This window comes from Corvus moneduloides, chromosome 9, assembly GCF_009650955.1.
Source record: "Corvus moneduloides isolate bCorMon1 chromosome 9, bCorMon1.pri, whole genome shotgun sequence".
In the NCBI taxonomy this organism is placed as follows: Eukaryota; Metazoa; Chordata; class Aves; order Passeriformes; family Corvidae; genus Corvus; species Corvus moneduloides.
In genome coordinates this window covers 16,937,252-16,959,122 of record NC_045484.1, presented here as the reverse complement: position 1 = coordinate 16,959,122, position 21,871 = coordinate 16,937,252, and the positions used below count along the sequence as shown (strand labels likewise).

Here is a 21,871-nt window from a genome sequence, read left to right as displayed (position 1 = left end):
CTTTATTTCTGTAGTTTAATTTCTTTTTTTATTATAGAGACTGATTTCTATTTTTCTCCTGTGACTCTTGACATCTTTAATAGAATATTTGAGAGAGCATCAAAAAACCACACCCCACTCACTCACAATCGCCCCCTTGCAAATACAGTTAGGAAATAGCCACAACCCCGTAATATTTAAATTTCAGAATATGCAGGTCTCTTTCATCAAGTTGGAGTCATCTTCCTGCTGGTATTTTTCTGTCAAAAGTTAATTTGTGTATTTTTGTCTCCTAAAGGTGACATGCTTTAGATTAGACAGGTCATTGTAGAGGAATACATTGTAGATACTCTTGGGAATGCAGCAGGTTAAACTTCAACCATAAATAGCTTCTGACTGCAGTACTTTCTTTCCTTAGCTTAGGGCACTTCTTCATGAAGGTTCTGCTGAATGTCATATCTAGTAGTTCTTAGTTATTAATAAAAGAGAATATTGTACATTTGCTTAACGTATTTTTCATGCTACAGTTTCTAGTAGTACCTGTAGGTTTTTCTCAGGCTGCTAACTGAAATGCTCCTGAACTAGAACGAAGTAGAAAACTTTTAGTCTTGAAGAAGAATGCCGCAAAAGTTATGAGCATACCAAAATCAGATTCACATTGACAACAAGTACTCCTAGGATGTTTTTTGAAATTGTGTTTATGAAAACTTCTATGTGCCCTGTAAAATAGGGTGAAGCTTTTAATATTAAAAATGGGTCAGTTTAAGATAAACAGAGGTTACATACCACATTCAAGGTTCCGTTCACATGATTGCTACTGGAAAACTCATAGAATGCATGTGTAACCTTACCCACTCTGAAAGAGGAAGGGTATTGAAATCACTAACAAGCACATCTCATTGTGGATTTTCTAAATACTCAGCAGTATAAAAAAAAACATCATTCTCCTAATCTAATGCAGTTGTAAGGTGAGACCTTTTTGCCATTGTAATGTATACTTGGGTTTATAGGATACCCTTTAATATTTAGTTTTATAGGTACGCCTATACATGATGCATTGAAAAGCTGTTGTTTTGTTCTGCTTTGTTTCTGTTATGTTACAGGTCTCACTGGTGCATTGGTTATTTTGAAACTAATGCTTCCCATTTTCTATTTAACTGATACTGAACTGTGCTGGTAACAAGAGCTAGATGGAAGAGAGTCCTATGCAAGTAGGTGTGCAAAACAGGAAACAGCTTACTTGGGAGATGGTGCTGAGACTGAACATAAAAAGTAAAACTTGTTCAATATGCATTAAGAAATCCTTTGCTAAAATCCTAGGCTTTTATTCTACACTTCTCACTGCAAACTCCACATGTAAGTCATATGTTCATTTTAGGTCATAAGAAAGTAGATTTACTTAGAGTAATTGCAGTCATTGGGGAATCAGAGCTCCTAAAAACTAGGAAAATGTAGAGAGGTTTTAAAACCAAAGCTTTAGGCAGATTTGTATTTAGAAATGTATTAAAATTTTCTTGTAATCCATATAGTAGTAAGTGAAATCACCTGCCTCTTTTTCATTGCTGTTGCATGTAAAGCAGTTAAGTCAGGCAATTTTCTTCTGACTTCTGTTGTAGATTAAGACAGGATTCTATTTCTTCATTATTCTATAATGCCTACGGAATTTTTAAGTAGAAAATGGACATTAAGAGCCAGTGAGAATCTTTCTTCCATATTTTAAGAGTCAGAGAAAGAAGGATTGCAAAAACACTATTCAAATGTATCACAATGTGCATCAGTGATGCTCTGTAAAGTCTCAGATAAATGGGGATGTGAAGTAATGCTTCTATAAATAACCCTCTGTTCATACGTGAACTTTTACTGGAAGGATATGGAATGAGATGCCTGCATCTCTGCAAGTGGAATTTTGGGTGTGGCAGGCCCAATAGGGAAAACTGATCTTTTCTCTTGACCACCTGTAAAGGATGAGGAAAGGATTTAAGGATACTTTCCCATCCTTCTTTTACTGCTGGAGGTGAAAGCAGGAGCAGGATTTCCAGCTGGTTGGAGTGTAGGCTGTGAAGTTCAGTAACTTCAGATATAACAACCCAAGCTACTGTGAAAGAGTTCTCAATCCTGGAGTATAAAGACATAGATCTTTGGCGTAAATACAAACATACGTCCCTTTCCTGTAGTAACAGATTCAGCTACCAAGTTAGGAAACCCGTAAGCTCTGGTGAAGCCACTGTTGCACGCAGTCCTAGAAGGCAAAAAATCTGGTTCCTTCACCAGGATCTAGTATTTAGCCACTTGGCCTCTTGCCTTATAAAACAGATGTTAGTACTATCTCTGATATGTATTGCTGCATTTGTAATGTACTAAATAGTTGGCTGCTAAAGATGATGGCTTAATTAGAGTGGAATGTAGACTCTCAACTCTTCCATTAGTTTTGCAATGGCTAAAAATAGCTCTTGTAAAATATAGTAAAGTTAAATGGACTAATGTATCCGTTGTCTGTGCTGAAAGTTGGAATTGCCAGAAACAAAGTAGTTTAGAGGGTTTTTCTTTTCAATTGCTAGTTATCCATCACAGAAATGAAGATTCTCATACATGGACCACTTCATTGTACTTTTCAGATTAAAGAAATTCAATGTATTGGTCTTTAACAATGTCCTGATACTTGCATGTGTTATTGAGAAATTCCTGTTTATTATCTGAGGATTTCTTTTGCATCATTTTAATGTTTAAGATTTTTAACCTGCACTGAAAGAACAGAGGAGTTCCAGTTGTAGTGATTTGTTTCTATACTAAGACATTTTAGCATTCTTCTCTTGCAGTTTAGTTGAAGTGTGTTACACTGAAGTACCACTAGTTAACAGATGTGGCAACAGCTGATACTGTGATTTGTGGATGAGCAGAATGGTCAATCTCTTGCATTACCTGAGACAGATAATAATACCATTTTAGTGGTAGCTATTTTCTGATTCATTTTTATCATAATACAAGAAAAATACCTTACCAATGGGGTTGGACCTTATTGTCAGTAAGTATCAATAAATCAGGGTTTGGGTTCCATGAGGTTTTATTTTTATATTTCTGTAGTAACTAAAACTCCTTCACAAGCAGAAATTTAATCATATATGTTTATCTTAATGTTAGCATTACAGCTGTTGAAAATGTATAGTTGCAATGTTAACTTCACTTTAAAGCAAGTATATTTTTGGATGCATGCGCAACAAATTATCACCTTTGTACAATGTACATTGAGTTTGAGGACGAGTTATCAAAGTCAGAAGACATGATTGTGACTCATGTCTGTTGACTTGACCTTTTCACCTTTGAAAATCTCTTCTACCAAATTAAATATCGCATCCTGTAGTTTGGATAATGTAGTGACATTATTTTTTCATCTTGAGCTACATGTATAATGTTACTCTGCTCAGAATGTTAGACAAAATCAGGTAAATGTTTTATATGAAAAAACTGCAATAAAAGTATTTATATTGGGGTGACATAAAGCAAAATTATACTAACTTTCAGTAGCAGCAGAAATTCTTGAGTTTAGGTTTTTGCTTTAACATACACTTCAACAGATATCTTCCTAGTTATAGTGGAAGTAATATGGGGAAGGGGGAGAGTGTTTCTCCCTGGTGGACAGATTAGTTTCTGTATTACTAGTACTTAGAGGCAAATTTGCCACACAACATTTGCATGACCTTACCTTTATCTGAAATAATTCTGTTTTCCTGAGTAACTTAGGTTAGACTTCAAGCACTTCAAAGCATTAAAACAACTTCTTGCACCAAACTTTAGCTTATTATAACTACAGAGAAGTCAGTCAAGTCAAATGATACAAGTCTAGTGATAAGAATTTCTCTCAAGCCTCCTTCCTTGTTTCAGTCTCTAGCAGTAATTCAAAATGAGTGTATGAATTTCTAAAAGAAATGGATACCGTGGGTACCCTTATGTAGGGTTTGGCAAGTGTATTAAAATACACTGTGTTTTAAAAGTACATGCTGTATATATTCAAGAAATAATTTTAGGCCACTAGAATGAAGTTGTTTATATATTTATATGGTACAAAAAATTGTATTTGTTCTCATGAAGAAAACAGTAACTTCTATGTTTTTTTTGAAAGTGTTTCAGGTAACAAGCAAAAAAACCAAAATTCACGGATACCTAAGTCCCTCACAATACATATTTTTGCTATCTGTTTTAAAATTTAAGGGATTTTTATTTTAAAGAAGCCTCAAACTGTCAAACAGACAGAGAAATACTCATTTCTCTGCTCTTTACCAGTCTTCATATTTTTATGGAATCTTGAAATTTTTTTCACCAAGACATGTGTCAAAAGAACACTAAATTTTGTTGTTCAAATTTAGAAAATGCAAAACAAGTTTGTGCATGAAGTTCCTGTGTTGGCAGTGGGAGGAAGTAGGACACAGATACCATCTGTTTTCTCTGCCCGGTCCAGTACAGTAAGTGTTCAACTCCAGTTCAGGATCTGTGACTAAGGGACTTAGTCTTGTAATATTTTGTGTTTCTTTGAACTTGCTTTTCTTTTATTTATTGAACTATCATTTAATCCACCCATTTTCCTCATCTTTTCAAGGAGAGTGGGTATATTAACCACATTATTAATACATGCCATGATAATGTTACAGGAATTAGATGAGAAATTTTCATTTCGGTGCTTTGACTGCATGCATCTTGGTGAGGCTGCGTTTTAGGGGAATTACTTCAGTCTTCTTGGCACAGTTCTATGATACATCATTATTGGCCATATTTTCAGCATGCAATATGGTATTAATATTTCATAAAATCTTTTTCCCTGTATCTTGAAAGGGATTGTTTATATTTTGGCATTTAATAGAGCTTCACCTACCATTTGTGGTCTGCTTGAAACCATACTATTTATGTAAAATGTCGTTTTCTTCTGAGTATATTATTCTCATATATGATGAGAAGCTAAATGAAAACTAAGACAGCAAGGTCTCATAGAGAATGGAGGAGAGGCATCGTTATAGGCATAATTTCATATACTGATCTTCTTCTTGGGCACATGTTAACAAAGGTTGTAACAGCAGTCCCTATTAATGAGAACTGGGATTTTGCTGTTTCTTTTACACGTCTGAAACTAGAGAGGGTAAGTTTTGTTTCCATTGTGCTGGACTCTATTGGAATTTTTTTGGCTTGGAGTAGGAACTACAGATAAAAGTTTGGAAACTGCTAAAGTGTTTGTAGCACGCCTTTTGCTAGAATATCTAGTCATGCCTCTTGGATACTGTAGCCATTTGCTGATCTCTCATTTGGGTACTCATCACCTGTGTTGTGCCTCCATCGAGTTCTTGTGATTGTGAGAAAGGTCAGCGTGAGGATTTTCTTTCATTGCCATGTTTCTTTGCAAGCCTCCTTGCAGGTTCTTCTAGCATAAAATCTTCAGGAGCTGCTACAACGAGAAGCAGCTGAAGGCAGCATTTCTTAAAATGTTTTCTTTCCCTTCTGTAGCAAAGAAATCTCTCTCTTACACCCCTTTCTCTACTCAATGTTGGCACAGCACTGCGTGGACACCACTTCTAGTTCTGTAAGCAAGTCTTTACTGCTGTTGGAGCACCTTTTAGTGGCCACGCTCTATATGTTAGAAAATTCTGGCAGAATCGGGGATTGTTGGTGCTGAAAGCTAGGTGTTAGCAAGGACTCCCCACGGAATTTTATTACCTGTTTAGATGAGGAGCTCTGGCTGAGTCAGGCCACACAGTTTTTCATACAGGAGCTGTAGGACCAAGTGCTGCAGCCCAGCAGCTATTGTGTGGGTAAAACCAAACATTCCTCCTGAAGTATTCATCAGGACAACAGCTCAAACTGGGAGAAAGTGGCAGAAGGCACCAGCTGATTGAGGATCTCCCTATTTTAAGGAACACTTTTTTCCTTTTTTTAAAATCTATTTCGTCTTGTAAAGGTGCAGTTGGGAGCTCACTGCTTGTGCACAGGAACTGAACCCCATTTAATCAGTGCCTGCTTGAATTCATCCACGTATAATGTAGTGGACTATGGATATTTCTCCCTTAAACAGCCTGTTGTTACAAAGCAGAAAGCTGTGACTTAGATTAAATTTAAATCCTGATTTGTGACATGTTAGCACAGCGAACTAATGCCAAAATCTATTAAGCCTCCAAGTTGGTTTTTTTTTTTTTTTTTTAGTTCTTGACATTGGGTGAGTGCTGAGATCTTGACCGTAATCACATTTGCTTCTGAGCAGGAGGAAATAGTCCATGTAGTTCCAGTAATACAGACAAGCCGTCACGTCTGGTTTCATGAATGACTTCGGGGGGAAGGGAAGTTTGCAATTGATTAACATTGTTCCTAAAATCAAAGACTTACTCTAGTTTCAGGAATTACTGTAGAGAACTTCGGGGATCTTGGCAGCTAGCTCAGAAAAGCAATTCCCCCCCCCCCCCCAAAAAAATTACTCAGAAAATTATTATACTAAGATACTTGCTAGTTCCAAATCTGTACTTGTAGCTCTTCAAAATTAAATTACAAGTTAATATTTGTCTTTCTGGGTTATGATTTTTTTAAAATCATACATAAGATGAAAGTCCTATTTTTATATTTGAAACAGGTGTGCTTATATTAAATAGCCAAGCATTTTTTACTATATTTGTCAAACAGGTTTTTTTACTGTCTAAATGTCTATTGAAATGCTTACCAAAAGTCAAGAGCATATGAAAAGAAATGCTAATACCTTTAGGAAAAAACATAGGCTGTTTTACTGTGAGTTTCGATAAGGTCTGGTTTGGGATTTTTTCTAAAGGCAGGCTTAGTGTGTGCTAGTAGCATGTGAATGTGAAATGTGAATAATATTGTGCATGAGCACTCACCAGCTGTTAAGCATGGTGTAGTTTAAGGCTCCACTTACCTTTCTATAATAGCTTGTAATAGAAATGAGGAATCTGAGTTCTTGCTCTAATCAATATTCTCTATAATGAATATATGATATAGCACAGTGAAGTTGTACTGTGCTCTTAGGAGCAAGTCTTCAGGAGTTATTAATGCCCAGAGTTTAATGTTATCTTCTAAGCGGGGGCAGTTTGAGAATGTCATTTAGAATTCAAAGCCATTCAGTTTACACAACTTAAGCAGGTTCTCTGATATGTTCAGCTTCATGATACTCTCTTCAGCAGTACCATTGCCACTGCCATGCAGTTTACATGTTTTATTCTTAAATGGGATTTTGGTGATAAATGCAGTATGTCAAGGCACCTGCTTCACCAGTTACTTGGTTCAGAATTGATCTAAAGCAAAAGTGTGCTTTTGAAAAACCCGCATGGGTTTTCATAAACAGTATTACTACTTTCTTTCACCACGTCAGCCAGAATAGTCTGTATTATTAAAAGACATGCTCAGACCACTACTCATTATTTTCAGCAACTATATTTAAAACATCCCAGAAGTACAGAAGTCAAAGTCTGGCATCTTGAATTAATCTATGTAAATAGATAGTCTTTGAGCCAGCAATCAAAGTGAGGTTGAGTCTGTTGCAGTGGGAAGGCTGTGTAAGTGGACTCCTTTTTTCCTTCTTCCTTTTTTTTTTTTTTATTAAGCAGTAGTATCTAATTTGTGGTCCTTGATAGTAAACTTACTTTCAGTTTCATTGCACACTGAATTGTTTCAGAAATCTGCAGTGTGACTCCCAAACATGTATTTTGGTACTGCAAAGAGCTGTGCAGTGCTGCCTGTCATTGCTGTCCACACCTCCCACGGTGAGTGGGTGACGCTGCCCTTTGCCGCTGCTCGGGCCAAGAACCAGGTCCCCGGCAGTTTGCTGTGGCACAAGGCAGAAGGATGCTGTGCTGAGCTGTCCAGTACTGGGACCACCCAGCAAAGATTGGCCCCTCTCTTTTAACCAGCAGCCAAAACACTACCAGAATTTAAAAAGAAACTGAGAATCAGTAACTGGCTGCCCATTCTTTTGCCTTGGATTTTAAAGCAGTGGGGTCTGTTCTCTGTTTTGCAGCAGGAATGGTTTAGTCATTATCTGCTTCAGAGCAGTTCCACTCTTAAGATATTTTAAGTGATTTGGATAGGGAGAGTAAAGGGAAGAGTTGTGCAAAATTCATTGATGGCTTCTTGGCATAGAAAGGTGAATGATTTCTTCTGTCTTTGCACTCTGCCTGCTTGAGCAGTGCAAGGGAAAGGACTTGGGCCCTGCCTCTAACAGTTGTTTCTTTTAACAGTCTTAATTTTCAGGTTGAGTGGACAGAACACCTACAGCCTAAAGGATGTGAAGTTCATCCTGGGAAGGAGTTTATCCAAATGAGAAAAATTGTTTTTTGAAAGAACATTCAACTCTAAGCAGAGACTTGTAATAGGATGTCATCTAATAATGCTGGAATATCCTGTATTTTAAGTTACTTCAGTTTAAAAGTATAGTTTTGAGTTTGGCATTTGGGAGGTGCTTTTCTTAAAGAAAAAATCCTACCTCATTTCTCTGATTTAACTATTGGACGTTCTGTTCTGTTGTGCTATTATAATTATTATCTTCATCTTAAACTGGAACACTTTTGAGGCTGCTCATCTTTGCAGCATGAGCATCTGTCTGAAACCTTTGCTGCATCCCAGCAGCAAAATACATTAGTGCAGGACCAGAGCAGCTTCACTTGCAGAACACACTCTTGCTCTGCATTCACAGTGACCTTCAAGGGTCGCTGAGTGCACAGTTGGCTCCTTGGAAGAATTTATTTCACAGTGACCTTTGTGCCAGGTGACATATCTGGATAACTAGGTGAGGGAGTACTTTTTGCTCAAAAGTATAATTACCTCTGGATGACAGGACAGACAGAAGAAGTATCGTATGTGGCTTTTGGGGGGATTTAAAAAAGAATTTTTAAATGTACAGGCAGTGTGACCAGCTTTCAGTGGTAGTATCCACACTATTGAACTCTCTACTGTCTCAAAAGCAGATTGAAGAAAGCAACTCTATTCTGAAACCCTTAAATCCAGGGACAAAGATGCTGCTGAGACTGCTCAGGCTGAGGAGAACTTTAACTCAATTACTGAAAATTTGGAAGGCAAATTACTAATGATCATGGAGATTTAATTTCATTGAAGACTTACTAAGAACTCTATCTGGAACAAGGTCTCCAAAAACCTGTTTATGGGAGAACATAACATGACTTTAACAGATGGAATATAGGGCTTGTAGAGGGATGAAAACCTCCCCTGTAACAAAATACATTATTGTTCAATGGATGAACAATTAACTGAAGTCTCTTTAGTAAACCACAGTGAATAATATTTCTGAATTATTTATCTCTTAATTACATTGTTCTGTTTGAGAAGTGTACATACTTGGCATAATTTTAGCAAACTTTGGGTGCTATTACAGCATAAAATAAAGGTTTTCTTTTGGGTTTAGGGTGGGTTTTGGTGTTTTTGTTACTTAATTTGGCTTTTTTTACACTTCTCATTTGTCTTTCTCCTTTGAACTTTAAAAAGTGTAGCATCGTGCTTTAAGGAAGTTTATTTCTAGAAAGCTTGTAGAGCAGGCATGAATAATTGTGCTGTAAAAATGCATGCTTTTTATTTGCAGACTTTTTTTACATCTCTTTTTTTAAAGGCCGAATAGTATTATACTAATCTTGATGCTCTTTTTTGACATCCTTAATTTTTATGTGTTAGACAGGGAAGTCAAAGATCTTAATCTGATTTAGATATACTTACTACTTAAATAGTTTGCCATACAGTTGTTATATCAATTTATTTTCAGTTTCCGTTTTCTCAAAACAAAACACTCAATTCGTATGCATTCATTTCCTTCATTATGGATATGAACCTTTGTACTAGTTGCTTTTTGCTATTGATTATTCTATTCAAAAAAAAAAAATTGATTCTATTTTATATGCCTATATATGGAAACAATGCCATGTATTTCCCAGTACAGCTATTAATAGCCTCTCTACATATGCATAATTATTTATTTTAATCTGCACTGACAGAAAAGCACTCACAAGTGCACTTAAAGTAGATTTGCATGGGTTTTTTTCCCTTTCATTTCTTACTTAGTTTGTCATTTCTAAATTGCTTACTTGTTCTCTTTTTAACTGATAGTCAAATTCTGCAGCAAGATTGGGCTTCTGACTACTTTAAATACTTAAGAATCTTTGAGTTATTAACTTCTTGTACTAAAAGTAGAAGCTATGGGTAGAAATGTTTTAATGAGAGATTCAGGAAACCTGTAAAGTTATAGTTGAGGACTAGTAGATTGGATCTTGCTTATGGAAGGCAGTATTGCTGGAATATGCACAGATTGAAATAGCTTGACCAACATTATCTGTTGACACGTAGGGCCCAGGCACAACCTTCGTGATCCAAATTCTTTTGTATTACAAGTTACTGTGGAGTATCTCTAGTGGTTTTGTGTTCTGTGCTCCTTGAACTCCCTCCTGAATGTTTTCTTCTACTGTTTACTCTGCTGTATCGTTGTTTTTTCCAACAGCAAATGGTGATGACAACTAGTTCTACACCAAAAACTTTCAACATTTTAATTATGCTTTAAAATACCTTTTTGTCCACTCCATTTTGCAGAAGTCTAGACAATTTTGTCATTGTGTTTAGGAAAATTTGCTGGAATTTTGGTGTTTTGGGTATATATGTGCAAATCAGGCCAGACATTTATTAAGTAAATTCTGAATTAGAGCGGGATCAAATTCTAAGTCCAGTAGTACCCTTCTTTGATCTGCACTCATTTAGCTCTAGCTGAGATTTTTTTGGGTAGGATGTAACATCTCTTCATTGTCCAGGGTCTGTGTGTAAGGCACAGAAATCTTATGACGTATGTAATTAATTGTATGTGGACTTTGCTGATGTCGGTTCTATAGCGCACCCTTTGTGCTCTTACTTCTCAGTGATATGCAAATGTATAGTAGGCACAGTGGTGGCCTTCTGTGTACTGAGGGTCTGAAGACTTTTCATCCCCCGCTCCCTCACTACACCAACTCCTGTTCCATCACTGCAACGTTTTTTTTCATTTCAGCCTAGCTTGCCTGCACAAAAAAGTAAGGTTTGATTTTTTTAATCATTATTACTTTTTAAAGTGAAAGGCTTTACTTGAAGGATTAAAAACATAAAAAGACCTAGCAAATGTATTTCCAGTAACAACTTGACAATTTTCATAAAGATGCCAGTATTTCTTTAAACAATTGCAAACATCAGTATGGTTTTATAATCTTTTTTTTTTAACAATCTTTAAAAGGAACCTATTCTAATGAATGTATAAAAATTCATCATAGATTGTAATTATTAGAAGTTAGTCTTTTTTCCTCTATCCATCTTGCTTATTAAAACACGAACCTATAAATTACAAACATGACTTATTAGCTCTGAGGCATATAAATGCCAGGCAAGCAGCCATGACAAATCCAAAAGTATTTGAATTTCTTGGTGTTAAAAATAGGCATAGTAAAGATGTCACTAAATTTAAAAGAAATCTGTTGTAAAATATAACTCCAGTTAACATGTCATATCTTGTGATATTGTTGCTTTAGGTCAGTGGGAGTGTAACTTGTGGTTAGTGAATGGCCTTACAGAGTTAACGTACAAGGACCTGAGTCCTGGTCACTTTAAGTGTGTGTTGTCAGAAACAGTGTTGCCTGGTGATTATATTACTGTTTTTCTTCCTAGGGGGATGCCAAAGGTCTCGTAACTTCTGAGAATGTGAGTACTGGCCAGAAGTTGGACTTCTCAGATACAATGGTACAGCAGAAGCTGGATGAAATAAAGGACCAAATCAAGCGAGAAATAAGAAAGGAACTTAAAATCAAGGAGGGAGCAGAGAACCTCAGGAGGGTCACAACGGATAAAAAGAACTTGGCATATGTGGACAACATTTTGAAAAAATCGAATAAGAAGTTAGAAGACTTGCATCATAAGTTACAGGAGCTAAATGCACACATTGTTGTAACGGATCTTGAAGATGTTGCAGGTACCATGCGTTGCTGTGAAATCAGTTTTTCTTTGTAGCTGAGATAAGCTCTCCCCATTTCACTTGAAAAAATTGCTCTGTGAACAAGCAAATCTGTAGCTGGTGAGCTTGTTACTTACATGTGTCCCTTTGTTTTGATTCACAAATCAGTATCTAGTACCTTTGAGTTTTAAACTGTTTTCTAGGGAACACTGTATTTTATGGACTATGAGTTCTTTACTTTCAGTTCTTAGTATATTAAAATATTTTCTCAGTCACTGTAATGTTTCCTAATAGCTTTTCTCACCGTATGAAAGTAAATTTCGTGAACTCTTCCAGTGACTTTCTCTGAATTATACTGTAGTCATCAGCACTAATGCACCTCTTTATTCAATGGGGAAAATATTACAACATTTATACTTAAAATTTTTGTTGGTTTTTGGTTTTTTTTAACTTAAGTCTTAAATTAGAAAATGTTTTTTCTGTTATGCTGTTATTATCAAACATTTCTTACAGTGACATTTTTTACAGTTTGTTAAGTCTCTGGCCTTTTCCACAGCGAAGCTACCATTTTAAAGACAATTTGAAATTGTTTTCAGAGAATGGCTGTAGTTAATGGTTTTAATTAGTATTTTTTGTGGCATGGCAGTGAGTCAATACTAATTTTGAATGTTATTTTTTAAAAATACCAGGGTTGGTATTTTAAGATGGAATGTTGTGAAAGTAAACAGTCCTCTTTCAGCTTTGTGGAATGACCTGGGAGATAACTGCCAGCCTGGTGATTTCACATTGCACAGACTCCTCTTGGCAAAAAGTTAATGAATGTGCGCAAGCCATTGAAGGTTCATGTGAAGTGAATGCCAAGCCTGAGGAAGCTTGGGCAGTAGAATAGAAGTCTGCATCATCCTTGTAATGAAAGTTTGGTTACAGTGAGAATTTAGGAAAATACTGGCAGGTGATGTCAGCAATTCATAGTCTGGCCCAATGACATACTGCAAAGATGCTCAAATATCTGTAGTGGCCTGTGCAGTATTCTCTGGATTCCCTGCTCTTTTTTGCTTTTTATCTGTGCAAGATACAAGAGGTGAAGCAAGGACACAGCTGGAACTAGTAAGGCAAAGTGGTTGCTGCAGCATGAAATGAAAATGTATACAATAATATATGCTTCTAGATAGCCATTGGGCTTTTGGTAGGCAGGAAGCATTCTGTTCCATGTCAGCCAAGATTTATGAAAATGGGCTTCGGTGTTGCCAGGAGTGTGGCTTTTAAAAGAACAGGAAGAGTGGAACAGAAAGGGAATTGTATACAAACTGTATAGACCAAATATTAAAAATCTGTGCAGAATAAATTTGCAAAATCCATCTAGTAGTAGAACTTGAAAAGTGTATGAGCACAGAATGCTCTTTTTGGAATGCTCCTTTCCAAGTGTAGCAGTTTTAAAAGCCTTATCGTAATGTGTTAATGAGCAATATTGTCATGTGCGTGTCTCAGGAAATGCAGGAGAGATTCAAAGGATAAAAGATCAGGGTTGATGTTAGGTGCTTCTACATGCTTTTGATGCATGCTAAACTTCTTACGACTGTGTTTTTAAATTCCACTCTGTTCTAGGTGTTATTGGTAGATAGGTCGTATAGTCTTAATCATGGAAATATGCAAGAAAATACTTACTAGTTCTGATGAGATCTTAATCTTCTCTGCAAAATATCACATCAGGTATTCCTATGCAAGACCCATTTTAATAGAATATTTTGCATAATGTTCTTGAGAAAAAAAAAAATGCAATCTTTAATTCCGTTAATATCTCTTTTTAGATCAAAAATTTGCAAGCGTCCACCCTCCAAAGTTGAAATGCTTGAGGTTTTTTTACTGTTTGCCTTGTAATTTAAGTTCTTGTCTCCTTCCTCATTCATGGTCAGTAGTTCATGGAGGGGGAGCACTATCAGTAAATGTTCTGTCTGTCTTGAGACTAATGGCTGCAAGTCGTCTTGGTGATATTCTGATTTTTAATACTGAAATCTTGGGCTTGAAGTAAGTTATTAGTGAGCTTGGCATTTGCAAAATGATATTGGTAATACAAAAATTATGATGTGCCAACTGTGCATGTGTGCCTGTGTATATATATATACACACACACATAATATTAAGGAATATTGAGGAAGTATGTAGATACATAACCCTAAAGGTCGCTGCCATGTGGACAGGTCACAGATATCTCACTTTGAGAATTCTTGTGTTTGCAAGAATATGCAGTGAATTTAATAACCATTTACTGGTGAATATGGGAGCTCCCCAAATAAGTGCATTGTTTCCAGAGGTTATCTTTAATCGTGGTTGCTGCTTTTCACTTTAGCTTGTGTTTGACCTTCTTCTGGTCACTTAGTAACAAGTTATTTAAAAGAGAGAAGGAAATATATGCGAAATTTTTCGTCTCCACAGATCATGAATGCTGAAAATAAGGTAAAGAGGGTTCAAGAGCTATGGCAGTGAAGGTCTGTGTTCTCTTTGTGAACTTTAATACTTTTCAGTATTAAAGCCCTGTGCTTTTCCCTGTCTAACAGAATATATTGTGTAGGTTTTTTTGGGTTCTAAGTAGCAAAGTCAGGATTGAGATTCATTGAGCTGATCCTTTTGACTTGTCAGGCCTGAACTCTAAAGATTTTTTGACTGTTTTGTTGACTGGCTGAAAGATCATTTTGGTAACTCAGAACAGTCATTTAATCTTTCCTGGTTCCTGTATCTGAAAAGTGGGTGTGAACATATGTTTGTAAAGTGCTCCTAATTCAGAGCTGAAAAGTGTTACGCAGGCAGTTGTGACTCTTTCTGTTGCTTATGGTATCAAGCAGTAACATCTATTACTTTTTAACAAGCCACTAATTTTTAGTGTAACTGTTTTGTAATCATCACAGTGTAATCAATATATGTTAAAACCATTAAATGTAGTGTTAACAAATCTAATGTAGAAAAATGTGTTTTAATAGCATTCTGTTCCAAGCAAGTTTAGATGTTTTTATGGTAGTTTGCCTAGAGCTGAAAGCTCACAATTATTTGAAGAATTGGTACTAAACTTTGCAGTTTAGTCAAACAGCTATATTACTGCATGTGAGGGTAGATCTGACAGTGGGTATGTGATGCAGAAACAACTTTTAGCATAACATAGGTGTACTTCACCTTATAGGGGTTGCCGATGAATCTAAGCTTGTTTTAGAAGTGGGACTTTGTACCCAAGTCTGCCCTTGCTGTGCAGTGTATTAGTCATACAAAGATGGGGAATTTAAAAATGCGTAGGTCAGCACTCAAAAGTGAAGCAGAATCCAGCAATATAAAATGAGTAGAACAAGCCTAGTGACCATTACTGCTGAAAGTCTGAGAGATGTAAAGTGTCACATGGGGATGATTACTTCTATTTTAGAGATGAGGAAAGTTTGTCTTGAAAACATGCTTCTACACAGTAGCAGAGATTAAATGGGTATTTTTGTGTTTGTGCAAAAAGTAGCAGTACAGATGGTGGTTTCTAATATAACTCTGGGAGGTTTAAGACTGAAATTGCTTACATATAGCAAGTTACTGATTTAATTAGACATATAGCTAATACATAGAAAATCTATAAATTGGGAAATTAGTCTGTTTCATAGAGCTGAAGTTAAGGTGGATAGAGAGGTGCAATGATAGAAAAACCTTTGAACGAATTGATAAAACTGGATAAAACATGGAGAAAATAAACTCAAAGACAAGTTCATGCCTTTTCTTCCATTCTCCTAACTAGCATGGAAGCTATCCACTTTACATCAGATTTAGCTGTAGGTGTTGCAAAGAAAACAAATTGTTTTGTTTAAGAATATGATTAGCTGACTGTTTGGGGGATTTCTTTGTTCTTGTGAATGACTAAGTTAATCTGTTAGACACCAAAGTGTCCACATAAGACCAATTAATGGAAACTGGTAGAGGTAGCAACCAAACTGGTATAGGTAGTGACGTTTTAGACAGCAGACTCCACGTACAAAGCTCATATCCATGAGAATTTCATGATAACTTTTGGGAACCTCAATGTAGGGTAACATTATTGATGCAATTTGAAACAATGTCCTGACACTTCTTTGTAGTTAAAATTAGCTATTACCTAATGGAAATAACAAGTGAACCTCAGAAGTTTCCAGGAGGTCAGCACTGGATGTTTTCTGAGTGCAGAATGTCCACTGCTGCCTTGGACCTACTGATGGCTTAGTTCACGTGCTGATCCACCCTTCTGTCTCCCTGAGAATAGCCTGATAATGCATCTTTCTTCCTCCCTTCAGCAATGCCTAAATGCATTGCAGGTATTTCTGTTGGGTATGACACTGATGAGGCTAACAGCAATGAAATATCCTCAGATAAGATTAAAATTAACTGTTTACCAAAGGGTACTTGCTGCTAATTGAGTACTTAAGCAGCATGCTGCAGTACCATCTGGGAACCCAAATTCAGAAAGTTATGTGGGATCCTAGATTTCACACTGAGCTTACTGAAGAAATAGCATATGTAGCATCTGGGGAGGAGATCCCAAAGGAATGAGCAGCAGTCTCAGAAGAGTAGAGTTACGTAACTACTCTTTATAAATATAATTTAGATGGCAGTGATAGTAAAAGGCAGTTTAGAAGCAAGAAGGTTTTGCTGGTTGAGTGCGTACAAACTCAAACTGAAAAGGTTTTCAGAAGAGCAAAGATCGCAGTTCAGATAAGCATTTCAGACTGGAAACTGCCATTGTCCTCATGTAATCCAAATATTAAAAAAAAAATCAGTTAAACCATCCCTATTAAGTTATTTTAGGTCTGATGAGTATATTTTTATGAAAACAGTATATTTCAGGTGCTGGGGAAGCAGCACTGCAGCTCTTCCAGCATCCTGGATGTGTGCTAACAAGCTGCAAAAAACTCAGTAGTGTTAAGCAAAAGCATTCATAGTTCTTCAGCATAATAGCATGCCTGCTTGTTGAGGTCAAGTTCACTTGAAATGCATCTATTACTTCACTTGATATTCACTGTCAAGAATATTTGGGCCTAGAAGCCCGAACCTGTACCCCAGCAAAGCCCTTGCTGTCTGATGCAAAGCCGTACTTGAATGTATCCAAAACGGCAAGTCTGGTACTGCCCTTATTGACCAAAAAATGGGGCAAACTGGAGAACCTCTTCTGTTCCTCAGTCCCTACTTTGAGTGAAATACCAGTTTGGTATTAGTACTTAACTCTTGTTTAACTTCAACCATATACATCAATCCCATTGATTTCAATTGCCTGGATGAATTTATTACTTATTTGTACTATGAAGATAACTAAATGCCTTCAGAGGAGATTTGACCCCCCTCTGTATAGTGCTTTACACAAATAAATCTGAGATAGCTAGCCATGCAAAGTCATTACAACCTTACAGAACAAAGAGAAGGAAACAGCTAATACAAATGTAGCTTGTAGTGTCGCTGCTAAGACTGTCAGTGCTTTCTGCAATAGAACCGGTTTGTCTGGCTGATTTAAAAGTTAATATGAATTCTATAAGAAGCTGCCTCGAGCTGCTTACTGAGTAGTAATGGGGAGGGTGGTTGGGGGGATGGTAGAAGGAGTCCCTTGGAAAGCATCTCTGAGAAGCTATTGGTAATTTTTTTTTTCTTCTTAAAAGCATGATATATTAAGAAACATATTGTTCCATATTTGGGAGTTGGTGAGCAGCTATTATGCCTGAAGGCAAAAAATTACTTCTTCCTTGCAATTAGTCCATATTGCAGAAAATTTTCCTTTGCTGTTAGTTACTAACAAAGCATGTAGTACAACAATTTTAACTAAGTAGTAGAGGGTAGGTTACACCCACAAATACAGACCAACTCTTGAGATGACCTAGGTAAGCGATGTGGTTACACCTTCACAGCAGAGACATGCAAAGGCAGATAATAACAGCTGCCTGGGCAGCCTGAAACATGGTATCTCTAATTAGTCCTCAACTTGCAACTTGAGTGTTGTTTTAATGCAAAGGAAGGCTGCTTGTTGTACATCTTCAAAAGCTGTGAAAACAGACTTAAGGAGCCCCACAGTCTTCACAGGGATCATCAGAGGGCCAGGATCTTTAAGTGGTAGAGGCTTGCATCATATATTTGAAGTTGGTAAATACTCATTTATACGGTGAATCTACTTTACAAGGAGACTTGACACTGTGACTTTCAAGTTCATGTTTGTTCTCATTTTGAATAGATTATTAGGTGAGGATTAGTTGAAAGTGAAGACATAAGTGATAGGAAAGCATTTTGTTAATCTTTGTTTTACTAATAACAGATTTAAGGTAAAGCTATTCAAGTGCAGTTCCACAGGGGAACCAAACCTAAACATTGCGGAGAGGATCAATGACAAAACAGCTGAGGAGTAATGCAGTTTTTTGGTGTTTTCTTTGGTGGTGGTTTTTTGTTGGGTTTGGTTTTGTTTTGTTTTTTGGGGTTTTTTTTTAACATCTGGTATTTTCTGTCCTACCTTTAAGTAGTGAGGATGCAGTAAGAGAGTTGAAGTGGCTTGAAGTGAAGAGTGAATTAGCAGCAGAGGAAATTAAAACCCTTACATGAAATCTGTATGTAGCCTCGGCAAAGATTGCAATTTAGGAGGAAATTACCCAGCAAACCTGGAAGCAAAATGTATTAAATCTCCAAAAGTAGTTATCAGAAGCTTTTACAGAAGATATATGAAATGGCAGATAAGACATCTCCCCATGACACTTCATAAGTAAAAATTTGTAAGTTACTAGTGCACTGCCGTGTTTTCTGGTAATTGAGGATTTCAGGAACTTGATTCCTCATCCTAGTTTTAATACAAGGAGGATTTTTACAATTGGGGAAAAGATTTTACTGTTCATATTGAGTAAATACTGTCTTCCAGGAGACCAGTGTCATTTGTCCATAGAGAAGGTGTTCTCTCAGTTGTTCAGGTAGAAGAAATAAAAATTTTTAAAAATTATTACGGTGGAAATAATTGGTCCTCTTTTATCAAAAGGTTGGAAGAAAAATCATTGGAAATGTTAGGGAAGATAGTTAGCTCTAAGGACAGGTGTGTTGGAAATAGTCCAGTGGCCACTTCTTTTTCAGTTTGCTAACAGTTCATGTTGCAAGAGCTGAAATTGAAGTTATATAATAGACTGGTTATGAAAAGTTAAGGAGTTGGACTTTATAATTTCATTGATAAAACTAACTTGCATTCCATTAAATTAATCCAACAAGATGGAGACCCAAACACAGTAATATTGTCAAATGAAAAAATTTATCCTTCCCACAAATCAGTCAGTTGTTCAATAATATGTCTGCCTATATATCCAGTTGTCCCAGAATTCTGTTACGACTCCAGAGCAGAAAGCATTCAGCTTTACAATAAGAAAAAGGCTTATTTTATCTGTTCCTAATTTTGACATAAACACTGTCTGCAGTATTCACACTGAAATTGATGAGGTGCTACTCAAGAGCTGTATTCAGACAGTGCTCATTAGAATCTACTACTGTTATCCAAGTTTGTTTTTAAAACACTTAGATTTAAAATCAAGGATATAAGAAAGCTTAATGGAAAACTGCATTTTTAATTGACTCAAGACATTCTAGAAGAAATAAGTCTTCTTTGAAATAAAAATAGACTTAGCTGCAAACCTGCCTGTTTGCCCAGTCCCGGAAGTGATTCATGTGAATTAGGACGTGTGTAGGAGTCACAGGGCATTCGGGCGGCTTTTCATGTTAAGGCGCATTTGCAGTGCTGTTGCAGAGTAGCTCTGGACAGGAGGGTCAGTTTTAATTCTCAGTGTTCCAATTCTGTTTAATCTGTAACTTCATAGAATAGAGTATAAGGTGGGTTTTGGGGAGTGGTTTGGGTGTTTTCTTCCTGTTTTTTTTCCTGCACACTTATATCTCACCTTTAATTCACAGATTGCCCTAGCACTCCTGATACTCCAAATAGCGATCCTCGGTTTTCTACGAACAACAGATTGATGGCCTTAAAGAAGCAGTTGGATATAGAACTGAAGGTAAAACAGGGAGCAGAAAATATGATACAGATGTACTCAAATGGCTCTTCAAAGGTAAGGCTTTGGAATGCCTATAGATCATTAAATGACTGTGGATTTTCATATTGCTGTAATGCGACTGTACAATGTATAAACAGTATGCAATTTCAGTATTTTTAGTTTGGGCTATATTTTTGTTAAATAGTTACATCAAATCTACTACAAATTACTATACAATTTTTTGTTGTGGTTTGATACCCACTGAAGTGATTGTTTTATCAGTTTGTGCAGATGCAGCTCAACCTAAATAATAAATCCGGCTTACTAAATTTAGTACATCTAGTAATCTTTGACCATGTGGGATTCACTTAGCAGCAAAGCTTGGTAGGACACTGACTGGTGTCTGATGTTTTTCCTAGCTCCACTCAAAAAGGTAGATCCATTAGTTTAACATTTTAATGTGCATGATAATTTCAAAAAAGGCAGGATTGCCAAGTATGTTCTGAACTGGTCATCTAGTTCTAGTTAGCAGTAAAAAGATCTGTGCCAAATGCTTCAATAAGATGTGTGTAGTATTCTGATAGAGTTATCATAACCTGCATTGGTATACATACACATAAGAAACACATGGGAATTTTTCTTTATGAAAGTGTAATCTAGCAGTAGCAACTGATAGAATAAAGTGAAATTAAAAATAAAGCCACACTTATTCTTATATCTGAATTTTAAGTACTTGCACTCACTCTCTCGATAGCGCCAGAATTTTTCCAAGGAGGTAGAGAGAAAGTGTTTGCTAACCTCTAAATGAGTTCAACTTATTACATATTCTTTCCTGTGTAATAAAATACATACTCTAAGAATTCCTTAATTCAAGTGAAACATCCAAACCTTTTAAATGAAAGAAAACAAAACAAAATCAAAAAAGTCAACAAAACCAAATCCAGAAACTAACAAACCCCTCCCCACAACACAATTTTGTTGAGTATAAGGCGGTCGTAGTTCTCAAATTAGAAAAAAGGGAGGGGAAGATCCTCTACTTCCCTGCCCCTTCACCTTTCATTCATTACTCATTAGCCGTTCTTTCCATTTACTTTTACTAAATCATTAAGGAGATTAATTTCCAAACTAAGAGTAAACACAAGAGTAGCTCTAACAAATAGCATGGAGTAGCTTGGTTAGATGTTTTTGTGTCCAGACAGTAGTAAAATCGAAATGTTTTAAGATCTTAGCTGAGCCAACACTTACCTGGGTCAGTGAACTTACTAAAAGGAAGTGTTTGGCTTGAAGAGTAGGCATCTGGGAATTACATTGCTCCCCTTTATAACTGATTTTAACCAGAAAGTGTTGGAAAGGAACTTCATGGTTTTGACTGAATTTGGGCTAGGTGTTAGTGAAGAGGCAGATAATTTTGTATCTGCCTACTGTATGACTTCCTTATACCTTGAAAAGATAGCAGGGAGCATTGCTTTCTCCCAGAAAATGAGTTTAGACTCAATGGACCAGAGATGCCATCAAGTTCCTTCTGTCCCAGGTAGCCTTATCTGAAAGTGACCTGTAAATGTACTAGCTGGGGGCAAATAGAAGAAATATCTGGAGTGCACATTATGACTAAGGTCCTGGGAATGCTGTCCATCCACCACAGTCCCTCAGCTCCTGAAAACCCTTGGAGTCTACATCCTCTGGGGCCATCTACTTAACATCAGGTACACTTAAATCTAATAATCAGCTGACCCAAATGGATCAAAAGACGTACATAAATTAGGTTTCTAATAAACCCTTGGTAAGTCACCTTATAACAGGCTGAAAAACTTAACTAAACACTCAGGCTGTAATATTAGACATTGTTTGGAGACTTTGATCAGACTAGGTAGAGAAGATAAATTCTGGTTTGCTTTAGATTGAGGCATGTAATTAAAATTTATGATTGAATCTTGTATTTGCAATTGGTAAATGCTTAAATGAG

The 21,871-nt window shown here is 36.5% G+C and overlaps 1 protein-coding gene across 4 annotated transcripts in view; it reads left to right on the top strand.

The window, feature by feature from the left end:
• The window catches only part of PKN2 (protein kinase N2), a 55,455-nt gene that overhangs the window by 12,538 nt on the left and 21,046 nt on the right, over positions 1–21,871 (top strand). For 2 of the 4 annotated variants that reach the window (XM_032117727.1, XM_032117728.1), the window contains exons 2-3: positions 11,641–11,941; positions 19,832–19,983. In XM_032117727.1, coding sequence (XP_031973618.1) covers positions 11,641–11,941; positions 19,832–19,983 — 453 coding nt within the window. Of the gene's footprint in view, positions 1–11,640; positions 11,942–19,669; positions 19,690–19,733; positions 19,754–19,831; positions 19,984–21,871 lie in introns of those variants that run through there. The other 2 variants (XM_032117731.1, XM_032117729.1) reach the window with 2 other exon arrangements.